This window comes from Leptonychotes weddellii, chromosome 16 (genome assembly GCF_054177405.1).
Source record: "Leptonychotes weddellii isolate Sample4059 chromosome 16, ASM5417740v2, whole genome shotgun sequence".
Lineage (NCBI taxonomy): Eukaryota > Metazoa > Chordata > Mammalia > Carnivora > Phocidae > Leptonychotes > Leptonychotes weddellii.
The window spans coordinates 24,427,183-24,454,519 of NC_138384.1; the positions used below are offsets into that span (position 1 = coordinate 24,427,183).

Sequence of the window (27,337 nt, forward strand, 5' to 3'; positions counted from 1 at the left end):
CCCTAGAATTTCTCTTCGACTTGCATAAAGCAGGGGCCTCTGCCTTTCTGTCTTGCATCCGTTTGCTGGGTGGGAGGAGGGAGAAGAGAGGGCATTCACTCGGCACGGGCATCGGGGAGCAGGAGGAGGGCTGGAAGCCCAGGGGCTGTGGGGGACGGTCTCATAATAGTGGCTTCTCCCCTCTAGCAGGTGCTTGACTTCGGCAAAGCACACTGGCAAGGACAGGGGTGAGTAGGGAAGGTGAGATGGCCCCAGTGGTGGGGAACTTAAGGCTAGAGGTGGGGCGTGATCGTGTGGGGTGGGGCCAGCCAGGGGGCTGCTGTCTTTCCTTCCCCTCCACTCTTTTTTCCTTTCTTTGTGTTGGTTTATCTATTCATTCCCCGCCCCCCCCCTTATCTCTGCCTCTTCTGTTTCCTACTGAGGAAACCAGCACGATGTTGCGAAACGGAGGCCCAGCCGCAAGAGGTGACACATAGCCAACGGGTCTGGCCTGAGACACTCCCCTGGCTCAGAACCCTGCCCGGCCGATGCTAAACTCACTCCTCCAGCTATTTAGCCAACAGGTGTTTACTCGGGGCCTGAACCGTGCCAGGCTCGGGCTGGGCTGAACTGGTGAGTGAGGCCGACGTGCCTCCTTGATTGGAGCTCAGATCCCGGGGAGCGAGGGTTGGGGGGGGCCGGCGGGAAGCCCGCCCTCTCTCTGCTCAGCCCTGCCTGCTGCGCCCCTGCCCTGCCCCTCGGCCCTTGCGTGTGCAGAGCTCTGGAACATTTGCCCTCCAGCCCACGGCGACGGTGACGGCAGATGAGAGGTCGGGCCACACATGCGGCCGTCAGAGTGGGGAGGGGGCTGCTAGTCCCCACTACTGAAGAAGTGGCATTCTCTGAAATTCCGTGTCCCGGGACAGCCGGAGTGTTGGCAGCCCCCTGAACGGTGGGGGCTCACGCGTGAAGACAGGTCCAAAGCTCTAGTCCACAGCTGTCCCAGTGCCTGAGGGGATGAGGGCAGGCAGCCAGAGGGTGGGGGTGTGGGAGGGCAGTGGCCAGAGGGAGGAAGGGGAGAGGCTGGGCTCCTTCAAGGGGCAGCGCTAGCAACAGACTCCACGGGTACTGAGACCAGAAGGTGGCCAATGGCAGACATGAGCTGCTTTGCTATGAAGGCAGGAGGGGGGGTGGGGAAAGGGGGCGGTTCTGGCAGGGGTCTTCTGGTGGGGGTAGGGGTGGGGCGGGGGCACCGCTCTGCACTGGCAGGGCTCTTTTTTTTTTTAAAGATTTTATTTATTTATTTGAGAGAGAATGAGAGAGAGCACATGAGAGGGGGGAGGGTCAGAGGGAGAAGCAGACTCCCTGCGGAGCAGGGAGCCCGATGCGGGACTCGATCCAGGGACTCCAGGATCATGACCTGAGCCGAAGGCAGTCGCTCAACCAACTGAGCCACCCAGACGCCCTTTTTTTTTTTTTTTAAAGATTTTATTTATTTATCACTGGCAGGGCTCTTAGGGGTTTCAGAACCTTAGACTCTTGCTCTCCTGGATTTGTAGACTTTAGCACCCATCAAGTATCTGGATGGAACCTTCGAGGCCTGGCGGTCCAGCCTGGTCCCCATCTCCTTCCTCCCCAGCCACATTGTACAAACACGGAAACTGAAGCCCAGAGGGAGACGGGGAGCAGCCTGAGGTCACACGGGGAGTCAGAGCTGAGTCCGGAATGTGCGGCCGGCTCCCAGCCTGACCCCACAGAGGCCTCCTATTCATGAGATGTGGTGTGGACCTGGTTGACTTGGCCCGTGCCAGAAGAGGAGGCTCCGGCGCTCCGGCTGGGGAAGTAGAGCGTGGTGAACCAGCAGAAGATGAAGACACCTGTTGGGAAGGAGAGGGTTATTACGGGACGCACGCCAGCAGGGAGAAGCGGGAAGGTGGCAGGTAGAAAAATTATAGTAAGCACAGAAATCGATAGAAAAGTCAAAATGCCGTGTGGGCTTAAAAGGAATTTACAACTCAAACTTGAAGCAACCATAGAACTATTGAGACACGTTCAAGGGCAGTTCAAGTGTACTAAGGACTGTTGGGTTTAGGAGGACTCACACGCAGTTGAGACAACTCAGTAGAGTGAAGAAGTGTTCAGGCTTAAATATTAAGGGTGACCTCTGGAAGAATAATGACACAGTCTAGTTTCAAGGTGCGTTCCTCCCCAGCCCCGGGATGTCCTGAATGTGGACTCATGATTCTTCCCCGGGGGACTGTTCACGTCCCCCACAACCATTAGCTTGGTTACTCATCACAAAATCTGGTGAGAAAAATAACAGTGTTGTCCCAGCTTTAAAGATGATCAGAAGGGCTGAGCGATTTGCTGAGGTGGTAAGTGGAACCAGGGTTCAGGTCTGGGTCTGCTTATCCCCAGGGCTACCAAACCACGATGCCACATAGCCTCACGAGGCTCTGGGAGCCAGCCCAGTTTGGGTGGGCCCCCACCCACTGGCTGTGAGACTTTCACTCAAAGGCAAAAGCACACCTTGTCCATGCCTTCTCAGCGGTTTCTCTTAGTCAGGCTGTGATGCTTCTTAAGGCAGTGTGTACGACACAGGAAGCGAAGAGGAGTGAAGAGGAAGGGGGAGCCATCACCACACCCCTGCGGGGGTCAGGGAGGACCCCTGTCGATCATTTCCTCCACTAATCACGTCCTTCTGCAATCACAGCTTCTTACAGACTGTCCATGTCATGTGGCCATCATGTCACATGCCCCCGCCCTCCTGGTCACAGCTGATTGGACCAGAGATGGACACCTTGCCCACGATGGCCTGATCCGATTCTTGACTCTCCTAAGAACATGGACCAGGCTGAATCAGACCACCCTCCCCAGCTAGAGAAGGTCGTGTCGAATGGAAGAAGCCATTTGGGAGCCTGGGTAGGAAGGGGCCAGCGGAGAGAAGGAAGGAGAGTCCACAGAGAGAAGAAGGTGAGAGAATACACACAGCTCCAGAGCAAAGATAGAGAAAGTAACTGCTTTGGTTTGGGTGGCTTTTCCTGGCCCTGGTACCAGCCTTCCCGCCCTGCGGTCCTTGGGACAGCCCTGGATATTTGAAACCAGTGCCCTTGATTTGAGCCAGGCTGAGTGGAATCCTGTTTCTTGCCATCCACCAAAACACCCCCACGCAGATGAGGCAACCCATCACCTCCCTGGCCCAGGAGCCTCACCTTGCAGGGAGTTGAAGAGCGCGAAGACATAGATGGTGGACCGGCCCAGGGGCATGAGGATGGCCAGCCACCAGGTCACACCCACCAGGCTCGAGAGGCCCAGCACAGTGAAGACCCCCTTCCAGTTCGGCCCCTGCCCCTTGTGTGCTGTGGCTCTCGGCAGAGTGAAGATCTTCCAGGCCACCAGGCCCAGAACCACTGCGCCGAAGAGGAAGGTGACAAGGAAGTAGCCGTGGACGGTGATGTAGAGGGTGGAGACAGTTGCCTTCTCCTGGAACCAGCACCTGGAGGAGGCAGATGGCTGCCGGGGCTGGAGACGTGCCCCCGCCCAGCTAGCCCCCCGCAGTCTTCCCTAACTGACCTTCTGTGACCAAAAAGACCCCTTCCCCCCACTGCCACCCACCAACCCCCCATTCTCCTGCAAAGGGGCTGTCATGAGGCTCCAGGCCGCCATCTCTTTAGACCGGGGAGTGCAAAGCAGCCAATTTAGCCCCCAAGACATGTTGTGTTTACCCCACATTATGTTGTAAAACAATTGAATTAATGACCACCCTTTAAAAAGTGGGAGGTTTGGCATAAGCATCCAGATTTATGCTTTCTTTTTTTTTTTTTAAGTTTTTATTTATTTGAGAGAGTGAGTGAGCAAGCATGAGCGGCGGGAGGTGGAGGAGGGGGGTGGGGGTGGGGGGTGGGGGATGGGGGAATGGAGAGGCAGAGGGAGAAGCAGACTCCCCGCTGAGCAGGGAGCAGGATGCAGGACTTGATCCCAGGATCCCGGGATCAAGCCCCGCATCTGAGCCAAAGGCAGACGCTTAAACACTGAGCCACCCAGGCGTCCCTCTGCTTTTCTTATAAAAGCATACACCTGGCAGCTCTGTGGATGCCCTCCCGAGGGACATTAGATGGGTATGTGACTGCCTGTCTATTACAGTCCCCACCTGGGCCACTGCATGCACTTATGTTACCTCCCCAGCCACTGTGGTCCCTGCACTTGAGGCCCAAGGGCCAGGACCAAGACTCCACCAGCTTCTCTCAGCACAGAGCCATGGGCCCGGGGCAGGCACCCCGGGAGAGGCTCAGCTCAGCTCCATGCTTCCTGCGTTACAGGGCGAAAGGCCTGAAAGAGTATGTCCCTCACCCCCCATTGTACAGATGAGGAGACTGAGGCCCTGTGAGAGGCCAGGCTAGCCCACGCAGCAAACTCAGAGGCAAAGCCTAGCTAGAACCAGGCCTGCCACCAATGGTGAGCAGATTTTGTCCTGCACAAGGGCACCTGGCTGAGGGGACGGGTGAGGCTGAAATCCAGCTTGCCCTCCACTCCCCAGGCTGAGCCCCTGGCATGGCAGGTTGGCAGAGTGGGGGTGGGGGTACCTTTTAAAATTTGCCCAAAGGTGCCATATGGGCTGGTGGTGGCCCAGGCTAGAGCAAGGCATCCTGCCTCAGCTCGCTCTCTCTCTTCTCAGACCCCCTGTCTCATTGCACCTTTTCCTTCTGGTCCTCAGTTTACCCTTCCAGACCATGAGCTAGCTGGAGGATCCTTTGCCTTGATGTAGTCTCTCTTCCCAGCTTTCCCTCCTCTCCCCACATCCCACTGCCCCCGATCTGTGCAGCCAGGAGCCTGACGTCACCGCTGCTCCCCCAGCCCCCACTCACAGCTCCAGCACAGTGGCGTTCCTCTTGTCGCGGATGGTATACCGGCCGTAGCTGTCCACGCTCCCAGTGCCAAAGACGATGAGGGCAGGTAGGCCTGGGCGCAACGGGAGGACCTATGGCATCGCTGGGGCTCCCTTGGCATGTCCTCCTCCAAAATCCCCTCCAGCTGCCCGCCCCTCAAGCCCTGAGCCCGTGTGAGAGAGGGAGACCCCTCTGGGCCTTGGCGGCTCCCCACCCGCCCCTCCCGCCCCTCCCGCAGCCAGCCATGCTCCCCGCCCGCCCGAGCTGCACCTACCCCAGCCCACAAAGCTCAGCTTCAGGAAGTAGTGCCCGAAGTAGGTGTTGAAGACCTTGATGATGAGCAGGTAGAGGTGGAAGGCTTCCAGGCCCATCCAGGTGAAGGTGCAGAGTAGGAAGTAGTGGAAGACAGCCCCCCAGGCCCGGCAGGTGGCGTCTGACTGCTTGTGGCTGTACCCCACATTGAAGAAGAAGGCGAGATTCAGGAGAAACAAGGTCATGCTCAGGGCCACGTGGATCTTGGGGGCATCTTCCGACTTGAACCTCTGCCGGTAGAACCTGCAGTGGGAAGGGCCGATGAGAGGTGGCAAGAGGCCCGGCCGCAGCTCCTCTCGGGGAGGACCTGTACCCCAGCGTCCCCACCCCACCTCCCCTGGTCCACCCCTGCCAGCAGCCAGAGCGTGAGTGCCGTCAGGCTCAGGGTTAGGAGCACTCTCTCTTCTGGCCCACACGGCCCCGGGGGGCCCACATGCTGCCGGACTCATCCCTCCACTCCATGCTCTAGCCAACCCGCATACTTTGCAAGTCCCCGAATGCATTCTGCTTTTCCACCCCTCCCAGACTTGGCCTCTGCTCTTCTCTCTGCTCTCAATGCCTTTTCCTACTCTTCCTTCAAAACTTCCCTGGGCGCTTCCTTCTCAGGAAGCTGTCTCTGAATGCCACTTAGCCAGGCTGATTTGGAAGTTTCCTGCAGCGCAGGGTAGCCCCCTCCCCTCCCCTCTGGCTGTGACCTCGGGCTAGCACAATCGGCAGCAGGGGACCCTGTGTGCATTGGTTTAGCGAGTGGACGAACCTACCTACCGGGCAGAGATGCAGGAGGCCGGGACGTATGTCAGAATTCCTAGCAAATCGGATCCCGAGGGCTCTCACTGGAGGGATGGGAGCCCCGGGTGCCTGGACGGGAGCGGAGGCCTCCTGTCCACCTCACCTGAGATGCCAGGGCCCACCCGCGACAGTCGGTGACGAGTCCTCCCGGCGCGCCAAGCCCGGCTCATGAGGTCCAGCAGTGCGGCCGGCTGGCAAGGCATGCTCAGCTTGTTGGGGGTGGGGGCTCTGCTCCAGGCCTGGGCTTGGGGGGGGGGCAGGGGTGGCACTGCTCATACTCATGCTTTAGTCTGAGATGGAGGGGGTGAGGCTAGAGGGGGCTGCAGCCCAGGGCCGGATGGGGACAGAGGCAAAGAGGCACGTGGAGAAAGGCCATGGCAGGGCCCCAGACTGACGCAGGAGATCCCAGGGCTGCTCTGTTCAGCCCCGGGTCAGAAGCCTGGGGTCCAGGCCAGCCTAGGGCATGGGGCTGCTCTCACAGACTCCTTCAAGCAGGCCGTTCCTGTGGGTCCCTCAGCCCTGGCCGGGACCCAGACAGCCTGAGCACAGGCCACACTGATCTCTGCCTGTCCTGCCCCTGCTCCTCCTTCTGGAAACAGACCTGGGTCTCCCCGAGGAGCACGCTTTCCTGCTCACAGTCCTGATGTTTGGGTGAGGCCGGCCCTTTGTTAGCTCAAACCCAAAAGCAGGCACATGACCTGGCCTGGCCAGTCAGTGTAATCCATCCCTTGACCACAGTGGCCTGTTCAGTCATGGGCACATGACCCAAGTTAGACCAGCAAAACTCCACTCTGGTATACACGGGATAAAATTGCATAGAACCACACACACACACACACACACACACACACACACACACACACACACAAATGCATGTAAAAAATTATGGAAGTTGTATTCTAGTTACTAGCACTGTACCCATGTCAATTTCCTGGTTTTGATATGATACTACAGTTATAGAAAATGTTATCACCAGGAAAAGCTGGATAAAGGAACCAGGGGACTCTATACAGTAATTTTGTACTTTCCTGTAGGTCTATAATTATTTCAAAATAAAATGCTGAAAGAAAAAGGCTTCAATGTTGGAATTTCATTTAGAAAATTCGCTGCCTAGGCAGCTAAGAAGCTGTGAGGCAAGCCCGGGGCTCCCCAAGGCCCCTGAGGGTGAAGAAGCTGCTTGACATGGCTGACAAAGGAGAAAGCAAAGTTGGGAGAAGCAGAGGGAGAGCAAGGCCTGGGGGCATGTTTTGAGCCCCTGGATCCAACCATGCGTGAAGGGAGCTCCATTCCATGAACCACATATTCCCCATTGTGTTTAAGTGAATTTGAGTTGAGTTTCTGCCACTTCCAACTGAAATAGCTCTGACACATTTCAACCCCCAACCCCATCTTATAGATGAGGAAAGTAAGGTTTGGAGGGGATATCAGTATAATACTGCACAAGCAGGGGGCTTTCCGGCCTGCTATGCTCCCACCCTTGAGGAAAAGAGGGAGATGCGGGGTGGGGGTGGGGGATCACCCACCTTAGGACAACGTAGAGGACAATGGTAAAGGCCAGGAAGATCATAGAGGCTCCACAGCCAGCCTGGGAAATGCGAACGAGGAACTGCACGGTGGCCCGGTCCAAGATCGGCTTCTGTGGGCGACCCCCCCAAACCGGGACCCCATCAGTTGGAGGCCAGGCCCCACACATCCCAGAGGCCCTGGCCCCTGCCAGGAAGCCTCAGTGCCTCCAGAACTGCTGGGATCAGGGTGGGTGGGCTGTTACCAGCAGCAAAGCGAAGAAGGTCAGATGGTCACAGCGACAGACAGTCCTCTCGGCTCTGGGCTCCGTGGAGCAGCCCGTGGAAGACCAGTCTCCTGCTGACCCTAGAGAGGAAGGGAGGGGAACATAGGAGAGTGTATGGGAATATGGGGGAGTGGAGGGGACCAGAGAGGAAGGAAGGGAGGGGAGAGGCTCTGCCTACCTTTAGTCACATCCCAGAACACACAGCTGAGGGCCATGTTCTGAAACCAGAGAGTGGGAGTCAGGGTGGAAGCAGGGGGAGGTTGGGAGAGAGAAGAGGAGAGTGGGGGGAGGGGAAGGGAGAGGACAGCGTGCCCCCCGCCCCGCCCCAGGTGTGCACTGGGTGGAAAGCAAGGCTCACCCCGTGGATCACGCAGGAACATCAGGAGCCGCATTTGGTGTGCATGGATCAGCATGTGAGAGGTGTGGACACGGTGTGGGGCTGCAGGGGGGTGGGTAGCATGTCTGTGTACGCGTGCCTTTAGGGGAGCACGTATGTGGGTGTGTGTGTGATCCCGTGTGCTCACTCATGGGTTTGCCAGGTCCTCGGTGCACCTCAGTAAGCACAAGTGGGAGGGTGTCTGGAGGTCGAGCGGACATTCGTGCGCACGTGGCATGTGTCCCTGGGTGCACCTGTGTGTATGGTCTTAATGGCCGGGGGAATGTGGAAGACTGGGAGGTGCAGAGCCCTACGCCTGTCTGCCCATATGCTTGTGGGGGGGTGACCACCCGCCTGTCTGCCCCTCAGTAGCTGCCAGGCTTGGGTCGGGGGCTCACCGGGGGTAGGCGCTGGTGGGAGAAGGTGATCTCCAAAGGCTCAACCAGCCTGCTGACAGGTATTCTGCCCAAACTCAAGCCCACTAGGCGATTGTTCAACACGTGGCTGCCATCCTCCAGGCTGAGCTGGGTGCCCTGTGGAGGGAGATGGGGGGTCAGGCTTCAGAAGGGGCTGTCCCAACCCAGCCCTGTTGGGAGTTCCTAGGAACCTCCAGGACCCATGGCCCTTGCCTGGAGAGTAAAGTCTGTGGCTAGGGGACCAGGGGACCAAGGGGTCATGAGCAACCTTCTTCCTGCTGCCCCCTGCAGTCTCCTGCCCGGGCTGGATCACTGTGGGCCCTACACCCCAGGCCAACTGGTTGCAAAGCCATGCACCCAACAGCTCTCCTTTGCTGTCCCCAGAGCTCCTCTGCCCTCTTAGCTGGAGGAGTACAGGGCTGGAAGAAAAATCAGCCCCAAATGGAGGGCAGTGGGTGCCTACACCAGCATTCATGGTGCACTGGATCTACACCTGAGTGGATCACACACCTCTGGGGATGCATGCCTGGGACACATTTGCAAGGTCACGGTCATACAGGAACACACATGACTGCATGTACTCCAGGACTATGAAAGAATATGCATGTTTGTCCATGCACAAGGACACACACAAGGGGACACGAACGCTTGGGATACACATACAAGTCCAAGGACACTGGTGTGTGGGATCCAAACATGAGTGTGTGTGACCAGTGTGAGTCTGCAATGCACAGACTCCAGAGACAGAAGTCCGGGGTGACCTCGGGCTGATTTAGAAACGCTCTCCGCAGGCTCATCACCTCTTCCATCCCCATGGGGACCTACAGCGAAGACTCCAGAGAAGGCAAGCTGGGCACAGGTCCCTGGTGAACTGAGCATTGACCCACTGAGCTGCCCTGAGCCTCCTCCAGTCCTCTCCTCACCTTGAAGAGATTCCCCGGACTGATGTCCAGGACAGTGATGGCCAGCGAGACCTCCGACCTGTTGCTCTGCAGGGATACAAAGAGGCTCCTGGGCAGCCGGACTCTGTCGGGGTGTTCACGCTCATCCTCTGTCACCTGCCCTGGAACCTGGGAACCACAGACCCCGGAGCTCCCATCTTACCCAAGGGTTCCAGCCCCCAACACAAGGTTCTTGCCATTCCCCCACTTGGGAGGGGAAACTGAGGCACTGGGTGGAGGGGCAGCACCTGAGAGCATCACTTGGAGAGGCAGGACACTCGGGGGCACACTGCAAGCTCAGCTCTCTCCAGGCTGTGAGCCCCCAGACAAGCCACAGCGCTCATGGACCCTCAGTTTTCCCACTAAGGAGAATGGGGCTAACCAGGTGCCTGCATGACCACATATCGGGGTCAGACTCAAAGTGGGCTGTGAAGGTCAGTTTGCAAGTGTGGGGGGAGAGTCGGCTGTGGTGCACTTTAGGCCAGCATCCTGACAGCCCCTGTGCTTACACAGGGCTTTAGGGTCATGGTGTCTGGGTTCTGACCTGGGAATAACTGGAAAGAATAAAGCTCCCAGGAAGAGAGGCCGCGAGAGCAGAGGCGGAAATGACAAAACTTCACACGGAATGTGATTTCCACCCCCGCCCAACACCAAATTTTGTAAAAGCTAAGAATGGTGAAAATAGTAAAATAAATCTCACTGGTGATTTGTTCATTCTTGCTACACTGGGGCTGCAGCCTGGTCCCACCGGGTCCTGCCTCAAAGGCATCCCATGGGCGCTGGAACAGGAGGAGCTAAGGGTTGGAGGCAAGGGACCCAACTTCCTCCTTCCCAGTCTGGACCCTTGTCAAAGGACGTGGGACAGCTCAGCCGCTTGGGTCACATCAATAAAGGCCCTATCTTTCATGTCCCCTTTTCCAGACAGACCTAGAAGGACCTCGATGATAGCCAACATGCCTGCCGCCTGAACTTCCACCCTCAGCTTCACCCCTTAAGGGGGGCTGCACGCTCCCTGCACCCAGCACTCCCTGTACATTATCTCCCATAACCTTGAAAGTGGGCAACACCGGCACCATTTTACAGAGGGGGCAACCGAGGCTCAGAAAATTTCGGGCATGCACCCAACGTCACATAAGCTGGTAAGGAGCAGAGCTGGGACTTGAATCCAGACCTGTGTAAATCTAGAGCTCATCTTACAGATGAGGGCTCTGGGGCCCAGCGAGGGGAAGAGGTTTCCTGGAAGACACCTAGTCTGGAATCCAGATCCCCTGACTCTCAATTTGGTGATCTTCCAAATTGTACCAGCCTCATGCCCTGGGTCATCTGTCACCCGGATCCACCCATCCAAGCAACTCAGTAGCATCTGTTAGCAAAGTGGCAGAGCACTATCAAATGGGACATGCGAGGGATAAGTTTTGGTGGGCACCAAGCACAGACCAGGAGTCTCTCAGAATTCTGAAAAATACGTCTGAAGGAAATGGAGCCAGAACCAGCCAACAGGGATGGGGAACTCTTCACCTGGGAGGGCGTCAGAGAGAAGAAGAGGTCTTCTGAGATGTTGGTGCTGACATTCTGGACAGCAGCCTTCAAAAAAGACATATTCACTATGCCCGACTGACTCTCCAGCAGATGGTACTCGAATTTCAGCCAGTACCTGCAAAGGGCCGGGGATTAGGGGGCAGGTAGGGTCTTGCAGGCTGAGTTACCCATTCCCCTGGACCCCAGCCTGGATGATGGGAGAAGAGATGCCATGGGCAGCCACCATCAGGCTCTTGGGGTAGGAAGGGTGACTCAGAATATCAAAGGAAGGACCCTAGGATCACTGCAGAAGGGTGGCATGGGAGCAAGCCAGGCTGGTTTGGGGGGATTCCAGCCAGGGGTCCCTCTGAATAGTGTATGTGTTTGTCTTTTTTTGTAGCAAAATATATATAGCATAAAGTTTACCATTTTAGCCATTTTAAACTGTACAATGCAGTTGTACAGTTTACAATGTTGAATATACATTGTAATACATTCACAGTGTTGGGTGACCACCGCCACTATCTAATTGCAGAACATTCTCATCACCCCTGTCCCCATGAAGCAGTCACCCTTCTTCTCCTCCCCCAGCCCCTGGCAAGCACTGAGCTATGAATCTGCCTATTCTAGAAGTTTCATATAAATGGAATTGTACGGTCTCTGGTCTTTGTGTCTGGCTTCTTGCACTTAGCATGGTCTCAAGATTCATCTCTGTTGCATAAGCATGTGTGAGTATTCCATTCCTTGTTAGGGATGAATAATACGCCGTTGCATGGATAGACCACATTTTGTGAACACATTTATCCACTGATGGGCATTTGGGTTGTTTCCGCTTTTTGGCTGTCATGAACAGGGCTGCTTATATGCAAGTCCGAGCTTTTGCTTGAAGACTTTTGTGGAATTCTTTGGGCCCTATACTTAGGAGTGGAATTGCTGGGTCACACGGTCATTCTATGCTTAACTTCTCGAGGAACTGTCGAACTGCCTTCCATAGCAGCTGTACCAATTGATATTGTCACCACCCACGTTTGAGGGTGCCCATTTCCCCACATCCGCACCATCGCTTGACATTCCCCATTTTGTCTTGTTTTGTTTGCAATTGCCGCCACCCTAGTAACTGTGAAGTGGTATCTCATTGTGGTTTGAATTTGCATTTCCCTAATGACTCATGATATTGAGCATCTTTTCATGTACTGATTGGCCTTTATATACCTTTATATATTCCTCTGAGTATCTCCAACTGTGGGATAATAATTGTGTGGCATGAGTGCCAACTCACACTTACTGACTGCTAACTGCATACTGGGAATTCGCCCTTTGAAGGCTGAACTCTGCAGCAAATGACTTATGGCAACTGAACTGGTGTTGGAAGCACAGGGAACACAAAAGTTAATTGCCATTTATTTTATCACGGCCCCTGTGCCATCAGCTAAAAGCAACACTCCCCCTCCCCCACCCTCCACCGCCTGCTTTCCATGGTATTGAAACTTCTCCGTGGCCAGAGTTCCTTTTCCCAAGCTAGGATCCTAAGATGTACTGCCTACCTTTCCTTAGCAATTCTCAACAGGTGAGGGCTGAGGTAGCAATGGGAAAGAAGGGGAAGAAAGCAGATAGAGCCAGATCAAGGTTGTTGGAAAGGAGTAGCTACGGAGGGCTTGACAGGGAGACAAAAGGGAGGTTTGTATTTTCATGTATTTTTGAACAGTCGCAGTTACCAAGGGAAGAAACCCAAAGAAACCGCAGAAAAAATATTGTACAGTATAAAGAGTAAACCATGCAAATATGTGCAAATGTGCTTGGGTGGGGTGGACCATTAGAACACCATCCAGCCAGAAACAGCGGGATGAGATTGTTGAAATCTGTTGATTGAGCTACATGAAGAGTCTAGCTTTTATTTACCTTTTAAAAATCTAAACAAAGTATTGTGACTTTCACTGTCACCAAATATAATAGTGAATTATAACTGTATATATATGTACTTAATTGTATTTCTCTCTATATATAGATACACACACACACATATATATACACATAGATATATGCACTTAAAAAATTCTTTGGCCTCACAAAACAACACAATTACCTTTCTTGAGGGAAGATTTCTTGGTCTGGTTCTCAGAGCACTTAAAAAAATTATTTTAGTTGTGAAGTGTAAGATAGAGTCAGAAAGTCTAAGGCATAGATGTAAAGTTGAATTTTCAATGACAAATTTGACACCCGCTTAAACATCATCTTCTTTGTCTGATATAGTTACACAGCTAGCTTTGGTTCCTGTTTGCATGATACGTGTTTGTCCACACTGTCCCTTTTTTTTTACATTGTAAGTGGTGTGAGATCCAACAACTTGCCTTCTACCTAGGAGGGGATATCTTGATGTTCTCCAGATCTCTGAACACCCAGAAAATTCCCTGAGGTGATGGGCCCCTGAACTCTTGTGGGGTTTATTTCTCATCCTCTAGGTCACATTTGTTGTCCTAAGGCATCTTAACTACTTGCCACTTTCTGCTCATCAGCTCCAATCCACATGATGTTGCCAATATAGTGGACCAGAGTGATGCTATGTAGAGTGTCAAGATTAATAAGGTCTCTGTGAACTAAGTGATGACAGAGATCAGGAGAATTGACAGAGCCCACAGGAAACCGTGACAGTCTATTGTTGACTCTGCCAGGTCAAAGTAAATCATTTCCAGGAGCCCTTGATAACTGGTATAGAGAACAACGCATTAGCCATGGAACGTATCGATTGCCGGTGGTTGTGTTGATTTCCTCTGGAACAGCAGCCACAATTGGACTCACCACCTGACTGAGTGTAGGCTAGTTCACAGCCATTCCCCAACATCCGCCTAACTTCTGGTGAGTTAAGATAAGCAGTCATGGAGTTATGATAGGCATCACCACCCCTGAATCTCTCAAGTCCTTTATTGGTGGCATTATTCTCTGCAGTTGTCCCCAGGGATGTACTTTGGTTTCTGTTTACTATCTTGGTAAGAAGACATTCCAGGAGCTTCCATTTAGCCCATCAATGGAATGCTCTCCCAGAGGCAATTAAATGGAGAAAGCATTCTTTTCAATAAATGGTGCTGAAACAATTAGACATCCAAATGCAAATAATAATAATAAAAATATAATTAGACATCTACTCACACTGTGTATAAAAAATTAACTCCAAATGTATAACCTAATTATAAGAGTTAAAACCACATACACTTATAGAAGAAAACTTAGAAAATCTGTAGCTGGATGAACATTTCTTTGATATGATATCAAACACAAACACACATTTAAATTTGACTTCCTCAAAATTAAGGGCTTTTGATCTTCAAAAGACATCACTGAGAAAACAAAGAGACAAGACATACACTGAGAGAAAATATTTGCAAATTGACATCTGATAAAAGACTTGCGTCCAGAATACATAAAGAATTCTTAAAACTTGGGGCACCTGGGTGGCTCAGTCTGTTAAGCATCTGCCTTCAGCTCAGGTCATGATCTTAGGGTCCTGGGATTGAGCCCCGCATCGGGCTCCCTGTTCAACGATGAGTCTGCTTCTCCCTCTCCCTCTGCCCCCCTCCACCTGCTTGTGCTCTCTCTCTCTCAAATAAATAAATAAAATCTTTTTTAAAAAAGAATTCTTAAAACTCAGTAGTGAGAAGACAAAACTCAATTCAAAAGAAGAGGGAAAGATTTGAGTAGTCATTTCACCAAAGAAAAGATACAAATGGCTCATCAGCACATGAAAAGATACTCAACATCACTGGTCATTTGTGAAACACAAATTAAAACCGCAGTGAGCTACCACTGACACTCGGGGGAGGGCTTTAATAGCCAAAACACTGACAGTGTTGCAAAAATGTAATAGAACTACAGCCGTTTTTCATGCTGATGGGAAAGCAAATGATACACTTTGAGGAACAGTTGGGCGTTATTTATAAAGCGAAACATATCAGATATCCCAGCAATTCTGCTCCTAGGCATTTACCCAAAAGCAATGAAAACACACGTCTCCAAAGATTTGAAGTCAAATGTTCATGGCAGCATTATTCACAATCACCAAACTGGAAACAATCCAAATGTCCATCGATTGATGAATGAATAAACAAAATGCAGTATGTCCACACAATGGAATATTACTCAGTAATAAAAAAGGACAAACTATTAATACATGGTAATGTATGAATATAACTCAAAAAATGGTAAGTGAAGGAAACAAGACTCAAGAGACAGTATGTTGTATGATTCCCTTATAGAAAATACCCAGAAAAGGCAAATCTATAGAGTAGAAAGGAGATCAGTGCTTGACTGTGGCTGGGTATGTGAGCAGGGATTGCTTGCAAACAGGCATGAGGGTCCTTTAGGGGCTGATGTAAGTGTTTTTAAAATGATTGTCTTAATGGTTCCATACACTGTATCATATACCATAAATTATTCAACTGTCCTCTAACAATGTATAGACTGGATAGTATGTAAATTGCACCTTCATAAAGCTATCAAAGTTAATAAAAAGAAATGAGATACCACTATATCCTTTCCAGAATGGCGAAAATTAAATGACTGATGATACCAAGCTTCACAAGGATGTGCGGTACCTGGGACTCTCACAGGTTGCCAGTGAGAGTATTAAGATTCATCATACGTCTCCCTTTGACATCAATACCACCTCTAGGTATTTACCCAAGAGAAATGAACATGTGTGTTCATGAAAAGACATGTACAAAGATGTTCATGGCAACTTTATTCATAAGAGCGCCTATTAGGGACGAAATATATGTGCCCTCCCTGCAAATTCATATGTTGAAATGGGTTGAAGCCCAGACCGGCCTCATGGGGTTGTGAAGGTAAAGAAGGTAACTTGGTTAAGTGTTAGATTTGGGAACAGAATCCATATCTTCTGATCCCAGAGCCTCACTTTTCCCAAAGTGCTTATCCCCACCATAAGGCAGCAGAGAGAGGAGCTCCCAGAACAGCCTCCCAGAGCTAAGAAGCCTACTGAAGCAGTTTCAGGTGGGGAGAGCAGTGTTTTCAGGCGACGGACATGATGTAGCTCAATCAGATTGCTATCCTAACACTGAGCCTGAGAACACAGGGTTTTCATTCATTTTTTTCAACAAACATGCATCGAGTGCCAACTATGAGTTTGTCCCGAGTATCTTGGAATGATGGCCAGCTTTGATTCAAAGGGAGAGGAGGAGAGAGGCAAAAATATTTTTGGAGCTGATTCTTCGAGATGTTGTATTCTAAACCCCTTCTTCTCCCTCATCCCCTGTCTCTTAACCTTTTGGTCTTATCAGTCTCTTGGTCTTATTGATTCTACATCATATGATATTTCTAATCCATCCCTCCTTACCAGATGTACAGTGCCCATTGGTGGTGATGGTGGTGGTTCAGCCTTCACTCCTACCCAGACCACTGTGGTTTCATCCTATCTGGTCACGTCTCTGGCATCACCACCCTTGTACCCTTCCCTGAAACCTGAGCAAACTTTCTCAAATGCAAAATTGACCACGTTCTTCCTCTGTTTAAAATATGTCCTTGCTCTGCCTCCTCCCAAATTGGTATAGCTTACCTGACCCTTTACACTTTGGTCCCTGCTTATATTTCTAGCCTATCCCCTACCCAACCCACCTCCCCATTGTTGCCTCCATCCCCAGCACTTCACCTTTTCACATTTCAAAGCACTGTCATTCTCCCCCAATACTCCCTGAAGTTCTGATGCCTGTAGCCCCTAACATTGCTTGGCTCCAACTAGAAAACTCCTATGCAGTCTTCAGAGCCTTTTCGTGAGTCGCCTCCTCTGTGAAGCCTTGGCAGTTTTCCTTTCTTTGAGCTAACTTGGCACCTTATCCACCCTTTTCTATGATCGTACTCTAGAATCATCATCATTTGGGCCCATGTCTGACCTTCCACAATGGTAGGGATGGGGGCTGATTCATCTCTGCATCCCCTGGATCAGAAAATTCTCAGTGAGTGGATGGGAGGGAATGTGGGTGTCAAACAAGAGGGTGGAAAGATGAGTTAGGAGCAGCATTTTCAGAAGCCATAGGGGCTGAGAGCTTGGTCCCTTCCTAACAGCCTCCCTGCCACCCTCGAAGGAACCCCAGATTCCTGTTCTAGGTCAGAGGGCCCTCTTACCTCTGCAAGTTTTCCAGGTCACAGGGTTCATTCCCTGACTGCGTGCACTTTGTGAAGCAGTCAGCAGTGTTCTCCAGGTGGAAAGATTCATACTGGTCCGCATTGATGCGCCCCAGGCAGACCTTTCTCGGTTGCTCATATTTGTTGCTAGAACTTTCCATACCTGAAGGAGGGATGCAGAAGGTGTGAATGGGCTGGGTGGGGAGGCAGCAAGGGCAGGGTGTTGGGGGTAAGATGCTCAGGCTCCAGGGTCTGGCGATGTGGGCTAGAATTCCAGTTCCATCCATTCACACCATGTGTACTTGAGCTGGACTCACTCTCCCCGGGCCTCAATTTCCAAGGCAAAAGGAGATATGACCTCCCACCTCATAGGCCCAGTGGGATGCTTTGGGGAAAGTGTGTACAAAGGGCTTGGCACATGGCTCTGTAGATTAAAGCATTCATATGTTAAAAAAAAAAAAAAGCATTCATATGTTAGTCCTATTCCCCTTTAACACCTCCTCCAGGGAGTCTGCTGGGCTTTCCACAGTTGTTCCATATCAGACATTCCAAAGCCTTTGCAACTGTGGCCTCGTGGTATAACTCTTGGGCGTATTCTGTCTCGGTTTGCCTCTTTCTCCTACATTCTCATTATGACCCTCACAGGCTGCCTCCTGGGGCAGGGAGAGAACATAGAAGGCCCTGGAGCACAGTGACTTGAGCAAGGGCACCAGCTAGCAGGAGGCAGCTCCAGGACGACAGGCCAGCTTTCATGACTTCCAGTTCAGTTCCCCTTTCACCTGGTGTGGGGATGGAATGGAAGTGTGGAGTCACTTACCAGCTGTGTGACCTCAAGCAAGTTACTTGAACTCTCTGAGGCTCCCTCTTCTCATCAGCCAAATGGGACTAATAATATCTTCCTTGTGAGTTTGGGGGAAGATTAGAGAACATCCATATACATAAACGATATAGCTCATTATAAATGTTCAAAGAGGGGTGCCTGGGTGGCTCAGTTGGTTAAGCGCCTGCCTTCAGCTCAGGTCATGATCCTGGAGTCCCCGGATCGAGTCCCGCATCAGGCTCCCTGCTCAGCAGGGAGTCTGCTTCCCCCTCTGACCCTCCCCCCTCTCATGCTCTCTCTCTGTCTCATTCTTTCTCTCTCAAATAAATAAATAAAATCTTTAAAAAAAAAATGTTCAAAGAGCCAGTATCATTTAGTCCAGGAGGTGAGAATGTCACTGTAAAACTATTTATATATTTGTGTATTTACATTGGATGTATATATATGTCTACATAGTTACCTATCTCTCAACAAAATTAATACATGCACATTTTTTTTTGAACCGTACACAAGACCACAAAATGAAAAGTAAAAGTCCCCACAGCTCCCAGCTCACACTCTAGAGTTCACCACCTGCAGCAGCTCAATGCACAACCTTGGGGAAATTTTCTATACATAGGCAAGTATTTTGGTGTAAATCACTTAAAAATTTACATGAACGGGATCACTTAGCAAGATATCTTGAGGAGCTTTCCACATCAGCACCTACTGATCCCTCTCCTTGATACTCTTGCACACTATTCCACTGGGTGGGTGTTGTAACATTTTTTCGATTGGTCCTCTGTTGGTGGGCTTTTAGGATCATCAGTCTTTTTTTTCCCCCCCATTCTGAACAACACTGCTTACATCTTTGTCAGCTTGGGTTAAGAATTCATAGAAAACATTACGATCCTAGGAATTTCTGGGTCAAAATGTATGAACTTTTAAAAAGGGGTAGGTAAACGGCGCCTGGGTGGCTCAATCAGTTAAGTGTCGGACTCTTGCTTTCGGCTCAGGTCAGGATCTCAGGGTCCCCGGACCGAGCCCTGAGTTGGGCTCTGTGCTCAGCGGCGAGTCTGCTTCAGATTCTCTCTCTGCCCCTCCCCCCATGGGTGCGTGCTCTCTCTTTCTCTCAAAAAAATCTTTAAAAAAGAAGATATTCATGACACTGTTTAATGGGAAGAAGCAAATGCTAGATGGGCATGTATGTAAGAGGATCCACGTTTGCTTTTTAAATAAAGGAGGAAGAGGGAGAGAGAAGAGAGAGAGGAAAAGAGAGGGGGGGTTGCCGTTCTCCGTGTAATCCTAGCCCTCTGTATGCCTGAGGGCTTACAAATGGGTGCTGGGGGGCACCCGGACCGGTATTAACAGAGCCTCCCTCCTGGCGTGCCATGAAATTTCAGCGCAGTCATATGTGTGAAGCCTTTGGCAAGTACAGAAAAGATGACTCTCTTTTCTTGTGATTATTTTTTGAAGACATTGGAAGCATTTAGCCCAGACAGAGAGAGCCTGGCCCGGGCCTGGGCAGGATGGTGCCAGCCCCCACCTCAAGACCCGCGCTACCCTCCCCCATCCCGCTCTGCCCCAGCAGAGCCTCCAGGGACCACCTCAATCCAGGTTCAAGTGGGGAGCGGGCCGGCAGTCAGGGGCGGTACCTGCCCGTTCCTAGGGCTCCCCACCAGGAGCCTGCTTCTCTCTGCCGTAGCCACACCACCCCAGCCCAGAGCCTGGCATGGCACAGGAGTCCCCATCGGTGGTTTCAGAATGAATGAACCAATGGGCAGACCCATAAATGTCCACCAAGGAAGCAGACTTACCCCTGTGTGTAAGCCTCTCAAGGCTCCTCGGGCGACTCAAATGGCTGGCACTTCGCCCACACACCCACATCACCATAGGTAAGCTCAGTCACTCAGGGGAGCCTGGAAGTCCCAGCCAGGGTACTCACGGCTTTTGTGCAGGGCCCAGCGTCCCTGTGAAGCCCGCTGAGGCCGGACGATAGCCACCACTGGTTACTGAGTTAATGAATCTGGCAAGTGTTGCCCGACGGCCGGCTCTGCCAGGAAGACAACACCGCCATTTTGCCCCTTTTTCTGAGCCAGGGACTGAACTTTGCACTCCACCGAATCTCGCAACATTTGAAGTTTCTTTGTGTGTGTGTGTTTAAGATGTTATTTATTTATTTGAGAGAGAGAGAGAGAGAGAGCATGAGAGAGAGAGAGAGATCATGAGCGGGGGGAGGGGCAGAAGGAGAGGGAGAAGCAGACGCCCCGCCGAGCAGGGAGCCCGACGCGGGACTCGATCCCAGGACCCTGAGACCATGACCTGAGCTGAAGGCAGATGCTTACACCGACTGAGCCCCCCAGGCATCCTGAGAGGAAGGTTCTTTGAAGCCCAAAGAGGTTGATCCATGTGCCCAGAGCCACATGACCCCCTGCTCGGCAGGCAGGCAGGATGCTCACGGATTAAGAACAAAACAGGAGGAGCACTCAGGGCACTGCGATGGGAGCACACCCTCTGCCTGAGGGGGTCACTGCCGACATCACAGGGCCCCAAGGAGGGTAGGTGAGAGCCGAGGTGGGCCAGCGGTGGGCCAGGAGTGGGCTCGGCTTTCCCGGGCAAAGGATCGCCAAGGGCAAGGCCTAGGGTCCTCAAACTGCTCTGGAGAACCACCGCGTGTGTGTGTGCAAGGCTGACAGTTGGGGGGGGCAGTCTTGTTCCGGGAAACTGGGGCTGGGGGGCCATTGCTGGGACAAGGAGAGGGGAGTTGGGGGGGTCAGGTTGGAGGGAGCCAGACAAGGGGGTGAGGGAGCACAGTACAAGCCCCAACTGGCCTCACCCTCCAGAGCATCCTGACCCCCTTCCCCAGAAGCTTGGAGGCCAGCTGGATAAGAGTGTGTCCGGGGCCCACCAGTGTCCCAGAGCCAGGCCTGTCAGGGAGCCACAGCCCAGAGGAGGGGAGGGGGGAGCTCTGTGGGGAGCACAAGACACCTGAGACCCAGTGCTGACCCAAGTTTATCAGGACCACAGCTAACTCAGAGGACAAGGTGAGAGAAGACGCCGAGGCCATTGGGGTGGGCTCCTTGGACAGACATGCTCTAGACACCCCCACCCATATCTACTTCCCCATCCCTGGCCCTGAGTCTCCCAGGCCCCCTGGGCTCCCAGGAGATAAGGAGCCAGCTGCTCACCTGAGGCCCGGAGCAGGAGGAGCGAGAGAGGCAGGACCCCCAGGACCCTGGGTGTCATCATCCTTGGGCAGTCTTGCCCACCTGGCGGAGCCCTGCGTCTGAGCGTCCCTCTGGTCCCAGGCTCTGTGCTGTGGCCTGCCGCCCCTCCCCGTCCCCTCCGTCCCCCCCGCAGCGCTTCCTGTGGCCTTTCTCCGCCTTCCTGCTCCATGCCACCATCGGTTGGGTTGTGAAAGGCGAGTGTGGGGAACTGGGCTGTGTTCCTGTCTCACTCCACCCCATGACCGCCTACAGAGGGGGCTGCTGAGCCCACCCAGGGACGCTTCTGGGGGCTGTGAGGTTGGGGTCCAGCAGCCACAGAGGCCTCCACGCCCAACTCAGGCCCTCCCCTCAGTAGCTGGGGGCCTCTGATCCTCAGTTTCTTCTTCTGTGAAGCAGATACAGCAAAAGGGCTGCCATGTAGGGCCATGTTGGGGTTTGAGGAGACCTGTAATGTGCCAGGCACAAGCCGGCTTTAGGGATGCGGGTGGTGCTCACGCTCCTTCGCTCATGCCTATGGGTTGAACAAGACTGGGATTAAGCCCATGGCTGCTGGGGCCCTCGGAGGAGAGGGGGACCAGCTCCATGGGCCCCAGCCTTCCCTGCCCAGACCGGGTAACAGGAGAGGTGGGACGGAGTGTGCAGGAGCATGGGCTTGGGGGCTGGTCAGGCCTGGGCTGACGTCTGTCCTGGGCTGTCTGTCCGGGCCGCCTCGTGGCTGGGTGGGCTTGGGCGAGCTGTCTGCCGCTCTGAGCCTCTCACAAGACGTACAAAGAACTCATGAGATGCGAGTGGAATTGTCCAGACCGCTGGGCGTGGCCACGGTCCTTATCTCTATGATTGTCAGTACTGCGCAATTACAGTCCTAGTGCCCATGTGGCCACTGGTGGCCCAGATGGGAAGTGGGAGCAGCAAACACACATGGGGGGCGGCACAAGGGAAGGAGAGGGGCTGACCACTCGGGCCCCAGCTCTGATGGTTCTGAGGAAGTCGTGTGGATGAGGCCAGGTCTGTTGGCGTGGTCCCATGGTCACTGCAAGATCAAAGGTAGAGAGCACCCCGCCAAGAAGGTGCATCCTCCCAGCATCCCCCCTGCAGGGCCTGAGCTGGACGTGCTCTACCCTGGGGGTCTGAGGACCCACCCAGCCCCTTCCCCTTCCTCCCACGCAGTGTCCACACAGGATTCAGTTCCCCACTGGGCCCTCTGCACCTGGGGAGGGCTGGGGAGAGGACATCGGGGTCACTCATGGGTCGTGGGTGGCAGGTGGGAATCTGGTGTGGGGCCCCAGGCACTTCCTCTGCAGGGAAGGCTTGGGGGCAGATGGGAACCACGGGGCCTGTCCTGCCTCCCTCCCAGTGGCAGCCAGGTGAGGTGAGATGGTGGACAAGGGTTTTGTGAACTGCGGCCTGCTGGGCCCACTGCTAGAGACCCATCCTGGCACCAGGGCCCTCAAAGGGGCTCACGGGGACCTGTTTGTGAAGGAGGGCCTGGAAGGAGGGACCCAGAGTGTCCAGCACACCTGGAAAGACAGGACCGGGAGGCTGGGAATGTGGCAAAGATAGCTGGGCAGGGCCAGGGTGAGCGCCACCCCTTCTAGGCCCCACCGGGGCTGGGGACAGGCCTGGAGCCATGTACAAAGCCCTGGGCCCCCCAAATCCCGGGGCGGATGGAACTGTAGCTCTGCTTTCTGCCACCTCCCACCACCACCGGCTTGTCCCAGTGGCTCTACATGGTCTTCAGTCTCCAGGGTCAAGGCCTCCAAGCTTCTGGCTGCTTCAGTCCGTTTTCCATGCCAGAGCGACGTCGCCACTCACAAACCTGGTTGTGTCCTTCTGAGAACAGTGGTCCTGCTCCCCAAGGTGGTCTGGCCACACGGACCATCATCTCTGCACCCCTGCACAGGACAGCGGGTGGCTGGAGCCAAGTGGCTTGGCATCTCCACTCCACCACAGACCCCAGCATTCCCCACTGCCTCCCCAACCCTGACGCCAAGCTGTCCTTTATCCAACTCCCATCCCCCCCGCCCCGCTAGTCCTGGTGGATAGTTTCCAGCAGTTGATTTTTTTCACACATGGCCTTCTCTCATCTGTTTCCTGATTGGCCCCAAGGTGTTTGTATCAGTGACTCTTAATAAAAGCACAGAAGAAAGTGCTCCAAATGTTTACAGGGGTTTCTTAGGTGAAAACAACAGCTGATTTTTTTTTTCTGTGTGCTCTTCTACAGTTTCCAAATTCTCTACAATGAACATCTACTTCTTTAAATTCAAAAGACAGATGAGATAGTGCTTAAAAAGAAAGTCCTCCCCCATCTTTAAGACTGAGATCCATATCAAATGTTGTCTCCTACAGGAAGTCTTCCTGGATCCCCAGCAAGGAATGGTGGCTCCCCTTGTAGTTCCAACCCCTTAAGAGCATGTTGGGCTCTAGGCCAGGGTCACGGAGGGAGGCACGCTTCAGTCTTCCCAGTACTAGGGCAGAAACAAATTTGCACTGCTACGCTCCACAGTTCTTGCCACAAGAGGGCTTTGGGAGAGGCTGAGGGTCCCTGGGAGGGGTGGGCTTGGCAGTGGTGAGCAAGGGCGATGCAGCTTATAGAAAGGCCCAGATGGACAGACAGACCTAGCCCAGCCCAGCACGTCTATACTAAGCCTGAGTCAAGGGCAGGCAAAGGCCCGTGCAGTAAATAAAGGTTTACAGCAGACAGCTCTTGGAAACCACAACCCAAAATACAGCCCTGGAATCAGGGCCCTGCCCAGGGCTGAATGGGGGGCTGGAGAGGGAGGGCTGGAGAGGCTGACAGAGGGCCCTGGGCTCAGAGGTAGAGGAGTTGCTGCTATGCTCCGGGAGGGGGCTCTCCTCCTCCAGGGCTCTGGCTCAAAGCTCTGCCCCAACCCCATGTGCCCTGAGTACCACTCTCAGGCTAAAATGACAGGACTGCAGAGTGCCCTGGTGGCGGTCACCGGAGACAGACTGGCTGTAGCACAGGGCCCAGGATGCTGCCAGGCGTCACAGGTCCAGGACCTGACCGTGGGGCCCATGGGCTCCCATCCACAGCCATGAGGGCTGGGCCCAGCGGTGGGGAGTTCAGATCGGCTTGCAGCCCCCAGTTAGGACGGCAGGGGTACGGTCCCACTCCCGAGCCTGTTGTGAGTAGCCCGCAGGCCAATTCAGAAGGCCCAGCCTGGGAGTCTGGCAACAGCCCCCTCCTCCCAAGGGGCTTGGGCCTCCTTCTCGAGTCTCTGGCTGACCCTCAAATGTCAGGCCTGGCTTGTGGGGGTGGCAGGTGGGGGTGAGGAGAGGCCGCATCTCTGTTTCCTCATGCAGCTCCTGGCGGGTGGCTGGTGGCCTAGATGCGGCTGGACGAGGTGCTGCCCGAGCTGACGGGGAGCCTGGCACTGTCCGAGCTGTTCTTCAGTGGGGAGGGCCCGCCCCGGGCCTGCAGCCGCATGGACCAGCACCAGAGGAAGATGAAGAAGCCTGGGGGCAGTGAGGGAGCACAGGGTTCAGCAGGCGGGGGGCGGCCCTGACCCTTGCCCCGCTCCCTACACAGGCTACCAGCACCCCTGTGATTTGGGGGGACCCCACCATACACCAGACACTGTACAATGGCCTGAGCCCCATCACATTTTATTCTGCCAAGGTTCTCAAGGGGTCAGGCCTATTCATTACTATTCTGCTTCACAAACGAGGAAACTGAGGCCCTGGGAGGCAAGGGGCCTTGGCTGAGCCAGGAGTTAAACCCTGGCGTTCAGGCTCCAGAGTACCTGTTTAAGTACCTCTGGGCCACAACAGAGGGGTGTGTGTGTCTGTGTGTATCTGTCTGTCTGTCCTTGGGTGGTGAGGGTGTGCAGAGGGGTGTAGGTAGAAGGACCCTGCTGGCATCAAGCCCCAGCCCTCAGGAGCCAGCCCCTCTGCTCCTCTCCCCTCCTCCCTGCCAACTACCCTTCAGCCTCGCTCCCCCTCCCTGTTCTTCCAACACGCAGCCTAGTGCTAGCTTCAGGACCTTTGCTCTTACTCCTCCCTCTGCCTGGCACGCTCTCCGTAGGCCAGACCTCCTCGGCCTGTGCTGCACACACGCCCCCCGGGGCACCTGTTACAATGCAGCTCTGATTCGGCAAGTCTGGGGAGGCCAGAGTCCCCGTGATGCTGATGCCCACGGGCCCGGGAACACACGTGGAGTCCCAAGGCCCTTGATCTCTCCCTGGCTGGACCCTTCTGTTGTCTTCAAATGTCTCCCACAGAGGCCTCCCTGGCCACCCTTCCCAAAGTGTCCCCCAGCCCAGCCCAGCCCAGATGGTTCATCACATCGCCACCGACTGCCCTCCTCTGCGAGATCCCCTCAGATGGCTGCAGGCTTGCTCGTCACGCCTGGTCTTTCCCACAGGAGATGAGCTCCGTGGAAGGAAGGCCCTCACCCAACCAGTCCACAAATGTAGCCCCAAGGCTTAACACAGGGCCTGCACAGAGCAGGTACTCAACAAAGACTTGTCAGCTATGGCCTGGGGGCCCCCATTTTACAGACAGGAAGACCGAAGCCCCGAGAAGGGAAGCCTTCGGTTTGGGTCCATTCCTTCCCTACTCCGTGCTCCACGCTTGGGCGCCCTGCCCGGGGCCGGGGGGGGGGATGGGGGGGTGGGCTCTTCTCCACGCCTTACCTTGGAAGGAGGTGATGATGCTGAAGAAGTAGAGCACGACAAGCTGGAAGGTGCCCGAAGCAAAGGAGAAGAAGATCAAAGCCCAGGGCAGACCGAGGACCAGGCTGAGGCCCAGGAGCGTGAGCACGTGGGGCCACTTCTGGGTGTGCGGGCGCAGCCGCAGGATCTGCACTACCATGGTGCCCAGCATGGCCGTGTTGAACAGAAACACCAGGCTGAAGAGGCCCAGGTTGGTGACGTGGCTGACCAGGGAGTCCCGGATCCAGCACCTGGGGGCAGAGATGTGAGGGTGGAGTGCATGCCGCGGGGCTGGCGTGCTGCTTCCCAGGCTGAGGCTGTGAACCTCGGGGAACCCAAGCTACAGGGAGCCGCCTTCAACACCGCTGACTCACGGGGGCACGTTACTTTCTTTCCAGTTCTCCGCGCCTTCATCCGCTCCAACCTCTATTCCCACTCACACAAAGAAACCCAGGTGCCGCACAAGGTCGCCGGCAAGGGACGGGCAAATCCAGGCCTGTGCTCACCCTCCCTGACCCCCCAGCCTCCGCCAGGCCGACACCTCCAGCAGCCCTGGCTCGGTCGGTGCGGCCTCGGCCCAGGCCGCTCTCTGGCCTCTGCCCGCCGAGGCCCGTGTTCCTGAGCCCGCTGTGCTCAGCCACTCACATGGAAGGGTAGATGACACTCTCTGGGGTCCTCTGCACGGCCAAGATGATGGGGCCGTAGGTGTTCACGTCCACTATAGCCACCAGCATTACCAGGAAGATGGGGAAGCCTGCGGGGCCGCAAAGCATGGAGCTCTGTCCCCCGCCCTCTGGCAAGACCCTTCTCCCAGGCTTATATGCAGCTCCGTGTGGGGAGGGTCCTCCATGATCAGACTCGCCCCTGCCCCGCTCCAGTTTGGGTTTCCCATAGAGAGCCCCGTCTCCGCTGACCTTCCACCATCCCCCTCACCATCCCAGGGGGCCCGTGGGAGAAAGGGCCTGCACTTCCCGCCGAGGGGCAGGACGTCACAAGGGGAGATGGGAGGCACAGACTGGGAGGGTGGGGGACAGCTGAAGGGGGTGCTTCCAGAGTCTGCACTGAGCCTTAACTTTGTCCACGGGCTGGAGCTTGAGAGCTCTCTCCAGAAGGGGTCACCCACCACCAAACACCTGGGTCTTGACACAGAGCCAACTCTGAAGGAATTTTATGTAAATCGATGGAGTGAACCAAGAAAGGGCCAGAGGAGAAACACGGGAGGGGCAGCAAGTTGGGTGAGGGACATGTGGAGCCTGGCAGGCCTGTGCAACATCCAGAAGGACTTGCAGTGTGCCCTCTGGGCCTCCAGGTCTGACTGAGAGGTCTGGGCCATGGGTAAATTGGGTGGTCTTGGCCAAGAACAAATGCCAGAGCTACAGGGAATCTGTTACCTGAAGCTTAGGAGGATCCACAGACAGAGCCACTGCCAGGCTGAATTAGGTGAGTGGAGGACTGGATGACAGCCCACTCCTCCCCCAACTGGGTGCCTTTGAGCAGTGCACAACC

General features: G+C 54.2%; 2 protein-coding genes and 1 long non-coding RNA gene across 8 annotated transcripts in view; 1 reads left to right on the forward strand and 2 right to left on the reverse strand.

The window, feature by feature from the left end:
• The first annotated feature begins 402 nt into the window (after positions 1–402).
• LOC145717549 (uncharacterized) lies at positions 403–1,662 on the forward strand. 2 transcript variants are annotated; one of them, XR_014140847.1, is made up of 3 exons: positions 403–612; positions 757–931; positions 1,539–1,662. It is a non-coding gene; the product is annotated as an uncharacterized LOC145717549 (long non-coding RNA). The 2 variants fall into 2 exon arrangements; XR_014140848.1 differs by having other exon boundaries at positions 781–931.
• Positions 1,460–23,181, reverse strand: ADGRG3 (adhesion G protein-coupled receptor G3). The gene is made up of 12 exons (XM_081806533.1): positions 21,123–23,181; positions 17,136–17,298; positions 11,007–11,142; positions 9,471–9,617; positions 8,530–8,664; positions 7,934–7,973; positions 7,735–7,835; positions 7,490–7,602; positions 5,140–5,420; positions 4,845–4,938; positions 3,192–3,475; positions 1,460–1,856 (listed from the first exon to the last, which is right to left on the reverse strand). Exons 1-12 carry the CDS (start codon positions 21,328–21,330, stop codon positions 1,744–1,746), a joined length of 1,815 nt encoding a protein of 604 aa, XP_081662659.1. The 5' UTR covers positions 21,331–23,181; the 3' UTR covers positions 1,460–1,743.
• Positions 23,182–23,311: 130 nt separating this feature from the next.
• ADGRG1 (adhesion G protein-coupled receptor G1) overlaps positions 23,312–27,337 on the reverse strand; it is a 37,916-nt gene continuing 33,890 nt past the window's right edge. For all 5 annotated transcript variants that reach the window (XM_031021242.2, XM_006749975.3, XM_081806531.1 and 2 more), the window contains exons 12-14: positions 26,477–26,585; positions 25,814–26,082; positions 23,312–24,635 (exon numbers count right to left, since the gene is read on the reverse strand). In XM_031021242.2, the coding sequence (XP_030877102.2) occupies positions 24,505–24,635; positions 25,814–26,082; positions 26,477–26,585 (509 nt within the window). In that variant the 3' untranslated portion in view covers positions 23,312–24,504. The remainder of the gene's footprint in view (positions 24,636–25,813; positions 26,083–26,476; positions 26,586–27,337) is intronic.

Coding starts and splice junctions, on each gene's coding strand:
- ADGRG3 (XM_081806533.1), bottom strand. CDS start 21,330: ATGGAGCAGGAAGGCGGAGAAAGGCCACAGGAAGCGCTGCGGGGGGGA. Junction 7,974..8,529: donor CCCACCAGCGCCTACCCCCG/GTGAGCCCCCGA, acceptor CTCTGGTTTCAG/AACATGGCCCTCAGCTGTGT. Junction 3,476..4,844: donor AACGCCACTGTGCTGGAGCT/GTGAGTGGGGGC, acceptor TGCCTCCTCCAG/GTGCTGGTTCCAGGAGAAGG.